This window comes from Rhinolophus hipposideros, assembly GCF_964194185.1.
Source record: "Rhinolophus hipposideros genome assembly, chromosome: 23".
NCBI classification, from domain to species: domain Eukaryota; kingdom Metazoa; phylum Chordata; class Mammalia; order Chiroptera; family Rhinolophidae; genus Rhinolophus; species Rhinolophus hipposideros.
This window is the reverse complement of record NC_138069.1, coordinates 26,373,733-26,382,372: the sequence shown is the minus strand read 5'-3', so window position 1 is coordinate 26,382,372 and position 8,640 is coordinate 26,373,733. Positions and strand designations below refer to the sequence as shown.

The 8,640-nt window shown below is 56.8% G+C and overlaps 1 protein-coding gene across 2 annotated transcripts; it reads left to right on the top strand.

Moving 5' to 3' along the window:
- Positions 1–4,634: 4,634 nt before the first annotated feature.
- Positions 4,635–7,930, top strand: HAND1 (heart and neural crest derivatives expressed 1; the record flags this gene model as incomplete). Of its 2 annotated transcripts, none has more annotated exons than XM_081035257.1 (2): positions 4,635–5,307; positions 6,949–7,930. In XM_081035257.1, 2 exons carry the CDS (start codon positions 4,756–4,758, stop codon positions 7,051–7,053), a joined length of 657 nt encoding a protein of 218 aa, XP_080891383.1. The 2 variants fall into 2 exon arrangements, with proteins under 2 accessions (XP_080891383.1, XP_080891384.1); XM_081035258.1 differs by having other exon boundaries at positions 4,756–5,304; positions 6,949–7,053.
- Positions 7,931–8,640: the final 710 nt, after the last annotated feature.

Sequence of the window (8,640 nt, the reverse complement as noted above, 5' to 3'; positions counted from 1 at the left end):
GAGAACTTGAGCCTTTCGATGTCTTCGCTGCCATCGACTGTACCCCGGCCCCATGGAGCAGATTGGGTCAGATTGGAAAGTCCTAGACGCTCTTTAGGGGCCGCAGAGAAATGTTTAAGGGATTTGCGCGCTCAAGCTGCGGGGTAAATGGCCCGCGGGCTGATTTATGGCGCGTTACTGTGCGACGCGATTCCCCAAGACAGCGAGAATATTTTACACCGTGCTAATATAAACAGGCGGCCGGCCGGGTCCTTTTTATGGAGTTCCTGTAATTACCCGCTCCCTGACAGGTCCTTGATTTACGGCCCTATTTAGATAAGGGGTCCGGTGCGGGGATTGCCGGTGGCGTCAAGGTCACGGGACGAGGCGGGAGAAGGTTTGCGGTAGGCGCCGCGGCGCGGGCTTTCGGAGGCCTGCCATCCCGGGGGTGGGCGTGAGGGAAGGAGTCGCGCAAGGGCGGGACAGGGACCCCGAAGCTGAGGCCGCCTCACTCCGGACGCCCGAAGCTTGAGTCAAGTCGGCCCACTCTGCAGATGGGGGGACTGAGTCCTGGAGGAGGCAGGAAATACACCCTCCCCCCCCCCAAAAAAAAACCCAACAGCGAATGAAATGGGGGTGGGTTGGAGCAGAAACTGGAATTCAGGTCCCTGGCAACGTCATCCGCACGCCTGGCGATGCTCGGTCTCCCCCATCTCCAGCCGTATGACAGTCGGATTTTTGGGGGTCAGTGGGGAAATAGGAGGACTCAATGCCGTCAAACACAGGCACGGTCAGACGGGAACTGAGCACTGCATCGAAAGACCAGTGGTCGGGACTCTGTCCCTGTCCAGGGCGATGGAGTCGTGTGGGTGCGTAACTCCATTTCTTCTCCTGTGAAATTAATATTCCTAAAAACCGAGTCGCCATTTCAGCTTCACCTGTGTCATTTCCCTTCGTCTTAAACCAGCCCTCTGGGCGGTATTACCCCACCCCCAATTTACAGAGGAGGAAACTAAGGATCAGAAGGTTCGCACCCGGGAATGGCAGGTCGGGGTTTCAACCCAGGTGGGCCCAATTCCACCGAGAGGCTCTCTTTAAGCGCCCCTTGAATACAACTTTCAACCTTTATGTGCTTAAGCTCTCTACCTTGTCAAATGGGGTGAGCGTTCTGGTCCCACCTCACAAGCACAATTGGAGGAGGAAGTGTGTATTTGAAATGCTCTGAAGGCCAGACCTTCTGGCAGGGTTCCCCAGGGGAGGGGGGCAGGGCAGTGAGACTGGCGGTAGAGCCCGGGTGTCCCCTGGCTCCTGGTCCTTGGTCTGTAGCTGTGGACCCAGGGAGACTGGAGTCCTCACCTGAGCCACGTGCTAAATCCGTGTGAGGTGAGAGGGGAACTTGGGCAGGCAATTACAGAAGTCCACATTATCAACCCTATCCCCTTCTAAAAACGGAGAAACTGAGGGAAAGGAGGGAAAGGAACTCAGTAAGGTGTTAGGCAGAGCCAGAACTCTCTTGCCTCCCAGCCTAACGCAATCTGGGTGGACCAAACTTCTGGGTCCCAGACCTCCCCCCACGCCATGTAGTTTGGGGCAGAGAGAACACCCTCAGCAGGTCCCCACTGACCCGTTCTGCTGCACTCCAAACCCACCTGAGCCTGGGTGGAGTTGAAAGCGCCTTGGGGGTCTCCCAGAAGGCTAGGTCTGGAGCCTAGATGCCTTGTTGTCTATGCAGATGACCTCCCTGGTGTCCATCCCGCTGGAGACAGCCCATCCTGGAGTCCCAGCTGTCCCCGAAGGCCGTGCTACACGGCTCACCCAAGACTTTGAATCCTTCCCAATCTGTGTGTGTGTGGGGGTGGGGGGAGCAGCACTTTCCACTTCCCAGGTGGCTGGGAGCAGAACCCCATTCTATAACCACCCAAGGGGTGGGGGTGGGGGAAGCCAGGCAAGCTCAAAAGGTCTGATGGGACTGAGATTCATCATCCAGTAATGATCATATATTCCCCAAGCAGGCTGGATATTTGTGGGGTGTCAACCACCCTGAGTGACAGTCACCACAGGAAACTGACTGGGACTTATAGGTGGGGGCTGGAGCATGAATTTGTGAGTATGTGGGTAATTGCATGTACCTATGTGAGTGCTCCTCATGCATGTGGCTGCTGCTATAACGTGCATACTCTAGTTCACCTCATAAGCACGTGAATGTGACTATATGGGTACAACAGAACATGTGTCCAACGGTCTGAGTGTTTATGTGCCAGTGTGGACTGTGTGAACATGTGACCACATCTATTTCTGAGCACCTGTGCATACATAGTAGCCATCATGGCTATGCATTTGCGTGTTTGTGGGACTGAAGGTTTCGTTGTGACACTGAGAACACAAAATGTATGAAGTGGTTTTCAGACATTTGTGCTGTAAACAAAACTGTGGGGAATTTTAAGGAAACACAAACTGGCTGTACCCAGGCGCAACTGTGACATAAGACGATGTGTAAGAACCTGCGTTGGTGTAATATTTATGCAGAATGCATGTGCCTCTGCTGGATGACGGTATCTCATGCACGCAGGCATGTAGGCTTGGGGGGCTCAGCTGTAACACATCTGCAGTGGGATGCGTGCTGATAGAGAGATAATGTGTGAAATCCTAGGAATGCATGAATATTGAAATGCTGTGTTGCGTGGGTGTACGTGTACGTGAGAGTACACATGCTTCGGGGCGTATGAATATGTGGACTTTTGTGTACGCGGGGGAGTTTGTGTGAGTCCTTATGTGTGTGTGCACGCGCAATCGTGGGCCGAGTGTGCCACTGTGAGAGCCCGCGAATGAAGATCCATCCCGGATTAGGACAAAGGCTAGGTGTGTGTTGAGGACTGAGGTCCTTCTCCACACAGTAATTACTCTCCGTACCCGCACATTCACTCCAGAGCGCCGCTAGGCCAGGAAAGCTCGGGACCCCGCGGAGCCCAGGCGGAACTGGGCGCCCGGCGCTCCCTCCCCTCGAGCCTCCGGCTCCACGCTCGGCCCAACCCCAGCGCTGCTGGCGCCAGGCGCCCGGAGAGCGGCGGGTTTCCAGCTTGCCTCGGGCAGGAAACCAGGGCCTCCCTCCCCCCACGCACCTCTAGGGCCCACAGCCCCGCCGAGCACCCCCGAGGGGAGCACGGCTCACGACGAGGCGTTTGTCCCCTTCTCTCCAGTAGTGCCCCCCCTTCCATTTACTTCCTTGTACAGGAGGGAGAACCGCAGTATCCACTCGCTACAGGACCCAAGGAAAATCGTTCATCTTCTCTGGGCCCCACTTTTCCTTTCTGTACCAGGAAAAGACTTGGCTTTCTCCCTCTGCCTTTGAACTGAGTATGCCAGGCCCATAGTGGGCGGCAGTAAATACTTAAATGAATGGGTAAAGGGGTGAATTTGCCCTCCAAGAAGAGCAGCCACCTATCGACGTTCCCCTTTCACCCTCACCTCCGCATTGCTTTTGCGGGAAGGGCACACTGCCTCTGTCCCACCCAGGGAAGGAAAGCTGGCAAAGGTTCGTGAGATGGAGGGACCCAGGTATAAGGACAGCAGCGGGGACACTGCTGGAACAGGAGGCAGGACAGAGAACACCAGCCCGAAGCACCGCCACCCGGGAATTCCAGGTCCCCGTGGAGAGACCGGCACCGCGGGCAGCGGCCGGGCCCGGAGGGGCAGGAGGGAGGCCCGCGCGGCCGGGGTCACTTCTCCGCGCCGGCGAGATGCCCCGCGGTGCATTTCTCCCGCTACGTGAGCTCGGCGGACAGAGTGGAAGTCATGGTCTCCTCTGTACGCGTTTACTGCCAAACGCAGATGTCTCGCGGTGTGAGCTTTGGCGCTGGTGGCTTCAGAGAATGGAACATTCTCCAGCGGTTACGACCTGGGTGAAACAGTCCGACGTGAGCCGCGCTGCGGGGCCATTGTCTGCGGAGCGCGGAGCGGAGGCCGCTGGTGTACACGGCTTGGCCAGCGTTGGCCGGGGGGACAGGGCGGAGGACGAGGGGCTGCGGGTGCCTCGGGAAGAGCGGCAGGGGCCCATCCGGCGTCCAGCAGCACCCTGTCATCGTCTGACTCTGACGCCAAGCGGAGCAATGGAGCTCAGGACTGGGGACCACTGCGGTTCCTTTTCTGAATTCTGGAAGGTCTAGAACAAGAGCCTTTCTTTCGCTGGGCCTCAGTTTCCCTAGGTGTAAAATTAAGGGGTGGGCCCTGGATGGAGGCTTTCTTTCCGCCGGAGGAGTCTACATTTCTTTCCGTGGGGGGGGGGTAGCAGCCACCTTTCGGGGCGTTGACAGGCCTGCGCCTCAAGTCCTCAAGTGCGTGCCCTCCCCCACCCTACGTCACCCCCGCCGAGCTGCGACTGGGGGGGAGGGCGGAGGCGGGGCAGCCTCCCTGTCCCCGCAGGCAGCCTAGAGGCGAGTGGCGCAAGCTGCGCTTTAAACCAGGGACGGCCACCCCCCTTCCTCCTCCCCACCCCCCTGCCATTGGCTCCAGGGAGAGGTTGACATCAAAGCCGTGGACTTATATAAGCCAGACCCTGAAGGAGAGGCTGCAGAAGGGTTAAACAGGTCTCTCCACTCCGGTGTCCTCGCCCGCGACAGAAGGCGGCCGCGGTGCATCTCTTTCTCAACTTTGCCGCGGACGCGCTCGAAGCCGCACCCGCCGGAGCGCCGCCCGGGCCCACGGGGGGCCCTGCCCGTCTCCGAGGTGCATGGGGCAGCACTAACGGGGCTGGCGGCGCAGGCCAGGGGCCGCTGCACAATGAACCTCGTGGGCAGCTACGCGCACCACCACCACCACCACCACCACCACCACCACCCGCACCCCGCGCACCCCATGCTCCACGAGCCCTTCCTCTTCGGCCCAGCGTCGCGCTGTCACCAGGAGCGGCCCTACTTCCAGAGCTGGCTGCTGAGCCCTGCCGACGCCGCCCGGGACTTCCCCGCCGGGGGGCCACCGCCCGCCGCCGCCGCCGCTGCCGCGTACTGTCCGGAGGCCAGGCCCGGCCAGAGCCCGGGGCGCCTGGAGGCCCTCGGAGGTCGCCTGGGCCGGCGGAAAGGCTCGGGACCCAAGAAGGAGCGGAAGCGCACGGAGAGCATTAACAGCGCGTTCGCCGAGCTGCGTGAGTGCATCCCCAACGTGCCCGCCGACACCAAGCTCTCCAAGATCAAGACCCTGCGCCTGGCCACCAGCTACATCGCCTACCTGATGGACGTGCTGGCCAAGGACGCGCAGGCTGGCGACCCCGAGGCCTTCAAGGCCGAGCTCAAGAAGGCGGATGGCGGCCGCGAGAGCAAGAGGAAAAGGGAGCTGGTAAGTGCGGGGCGGGCGGGGAGCCCCCGCAGGCGGCGCCTAGGGGACGGAGTCCACGGCCGGCGCGAGAGTCTGAGACGCTGGGAAGTCCTGACATGGTCGAACTGGGGGCTTGTTGGCCTGAGGGAGAGGGAGTCCTATTTGAACTTCACTTGTAACGTGGAATGGTGTTTGTAAGGCTGTGAACGAAGCCAGGATCTTAACCGTTTGGGAGGGGATCATAGGGTCCCTCGTAAGAATCTATGGGAAGCTTGAGACCCCGGGAAAATGCACACATCATATGTTTCGCTGCCAATGCCGAGGGATCCTGAACCTGGGCTCTCCTGGAAGCCGGGTTAACAACGCTGTAGGAGTTCGTTACTCGAATTGGCCTGAGTGTGAATTTATGCATATGGGTTCAGTTACTGCTTTCAAAGGGCCTTTGCTGGAGAGGCTAGTTTACTTCCATCATCAAACAGATGGGGAAACTGAGGCCCAGAGTGGGACGGGTCCTGAAAGCCACCCACCCAAGGAGTCAAGAGGTGTAGCTGGGGTAAAACAAGTCAGGTCTTCCACTCCTAGCCCAGAGCGCCTTCCACCGCGCAATCAAGAGGTGTAGCTGGGGTAAAACAAGTCAGGTCTTCCACTCCTAGCCCAGAGCGCCTTCCACCGCGCAACTTCCCACCGCGCAACTTCCCACCGCTGTTTCCAAGGGGGGCACTTGATGGGTTTGTGTGTCACCAAGCAAGAACTCTCTCCTCCCACTTCTTTTGGCATTGGAGATCACAGTCTCTACTCCACCTTACTCGATCCTCTCCAGCAAGGGCGACACTTTCTGAAGCTCGGTTCCCCTGGCCCAGGGCTGTGGAACCTCAGAGAACAGATTTCTACGCTACAGAACTCAGGCCCGCTGCCTGTGGAAGCTGACTAGGGAGCCCCACCGGGTTTGACCTGACCCGCACGGGCTGTGGTCACCTAGGAAGAGCTCACCTGGGCAGACTGGGAAAGACAGCTAGGTACTGAGTCTCTAAACTGCAGCCCCGGGCTAGAGGAGATGCAGGCCCGAGTGATACCTGGGTGGAAGTAGTTATTGGGTACGGGGTGTATCCCCACCTCCTGCAGGTCCCTGCCTCCTTCAAAGTAGCACCGCTTGGTCTCTGCTAAGAGAGCAGGGAAGGAGATGCTAAAGCAGGCTGACTGCCCCTCTTTCGGCCAGCTGTCCAAGGCTTCCCAGCACCGGCTGGGGGGGACCCAACCCAGTATCGAAGCCCATGCGCTAAACCTGGTTGGAAAGCCAATGGGATGTGTGTCCCAGAGCGGAAAACTGTTGATTCCCACCCCTTCCATTCCAACTCCTGCAGTCTCTCTTGGGCACCATTAAGGCAAACCGAGGTGCATCAATTTTACTAGACGCAGAAAATTTTCATTACCACACCTCCAGCAGCTGCCCAGCCCATCCTGCCCCCAGGAACTCTGCGCATAAAGGCAAATTTATGAGCCTGTTTGCTTATTTCACAAACAGAAATCCGTCACTTATTTAAAAGCTCTCAGTTACTGCTCCCAACACCTTTTCCTCCCCACCCCACTCTACATTGGGCGACGGGAGCAGAAAATTTTAAACCTGTCTCTCTCGCGTCTTTTCTTCTGTGTGTCCTCCGGCAGCAACAGCACGAAGGCTTTCCTCCTGCCCTGGGCCCAGGCGAGAAGAGGATTAAAGGGCGTACAGGCTGGCCGCAGCAAGTCTGGGCGCTGGAGCTAAATCAGTGAGCTGAGGCCCGCGCCGAGGACCCCGCCACCACGGCTGGACCCCTGAGCCCCGGGAGGAGAGGAAGGCGGCAGCGAGTGCCAGGCTCTGGGTGCCAGGGGCTTATGGGTCGCAACCTGCCAAGCCTCTGCTGCATGCTGGCAGGAAGCTGGCTGCAACACACTTGGATCACACGTGCAATGTCATTTGAAATTGTTTTTAATACATTAAGAGAAAGAGAAATATATATATATATATATCCACCCCCCCAAACAGAGAAAGCGGCTCTTGGCAGCAACTATGTGGGAAGGAAGGACTGTGAGACACAAGCGGGCTAAGACGCACCCTTCCAACCCTTCTGGGGCGAATTTGGAACCCCCAGCGCCTTCCTCACTATGCTACCTGGCTCTCTTTCTCACCTCCCCCTTCTGCTTGCAGTCAAAACCCTCCGGTGCTCCCTTCCCTAATTAAAATGCAATAAGAGGAATCGGTAGTTTTCTGCCAAGGACAGAGAACCAGACCAGGAAGATGGAGGGCTGCCTTTTGTTGTTTATCTCCCTCAAACAGTGGTGTTTTTATTTTATTTTTTGTTGCTGCACTTCCTACTTAGTTCCAAGGGAAATGCTTCCCCCCTTCCTTCCTCTCTTCCTTCCTTTCTTTTTCCCCCTTTCCTTTCTTCCTTCCTTCCTTCTTTCCTTCCTTCCTTAGTAAAAACTTTTCCCTACGTTGAAAAGTTTTTATGTATTTAAACTACCTATGGTGCCTGCTGCGTTCAGGTGTTTGTTTATTCCCCCATCCCTATCCTTTTTCTACCTCAAATCTATATGACCACTCACCACCCCCTCCCTTTGCCAAAGCAGTATCTATGCTCTTGACTAATAAAACATTTTCCGAAAGCGGAGGAAACCTGTGTGATGTCTTGGAGGGTATTCCCGGCTTCATCGTTTCTGCTGGGTGGAGAGTCTCTGGTTCCTACTTCCTTTCCATAAATGCTCAAACTGCAAATTAAGTCGAGGGGAGGGGACAGATAAAGGACTTATTCCTGGAACAAAGAACAAAGTTCTCCTTACAATATCACTGTGGGACAGGATAACCTTAGTGAGCCCACAGAAAGGAAAACTGGGAAGGAATTAGATCGAGAGACAGGCTAGGATTTAGGTAGGTCAGCATTCCAGCTGGTCTAACACCAGGTTGGTACACACATAGGTAGTTGTCTGCAGGCGGCGGTTTGGGGTTATCATCCGGAGGGCAGCGTTGCTGGGAAGAGGGGGATGTGCTCAGCAATAATACTACCTTCATGTAATGAAGGAATTCTGAACCTATAGTTGTGTGTATGGTGGCTCAGGAGCTCACCGAGCGGGGAGCCTGCGCCGGGAGTCAAGGAGGGTCTGCTTAGCACAGTTCCCAGCGCAGCAGTAAGGGCTCCACGAGTCCTGGTAGCTACTTTATACGTGAGTCAAATAAGCTTGTGAGTTCTTATGATTAAATCGAGACATTTAGTTTTTTTCTCCAGCCACAATGCACTGAATAAATAATTGTGAGAACTCAGGGTTTGTGCACAGGGAAGGGGGTACGTGCATGCTAATTCGGGCACTCGCTCAGGAGAGCCA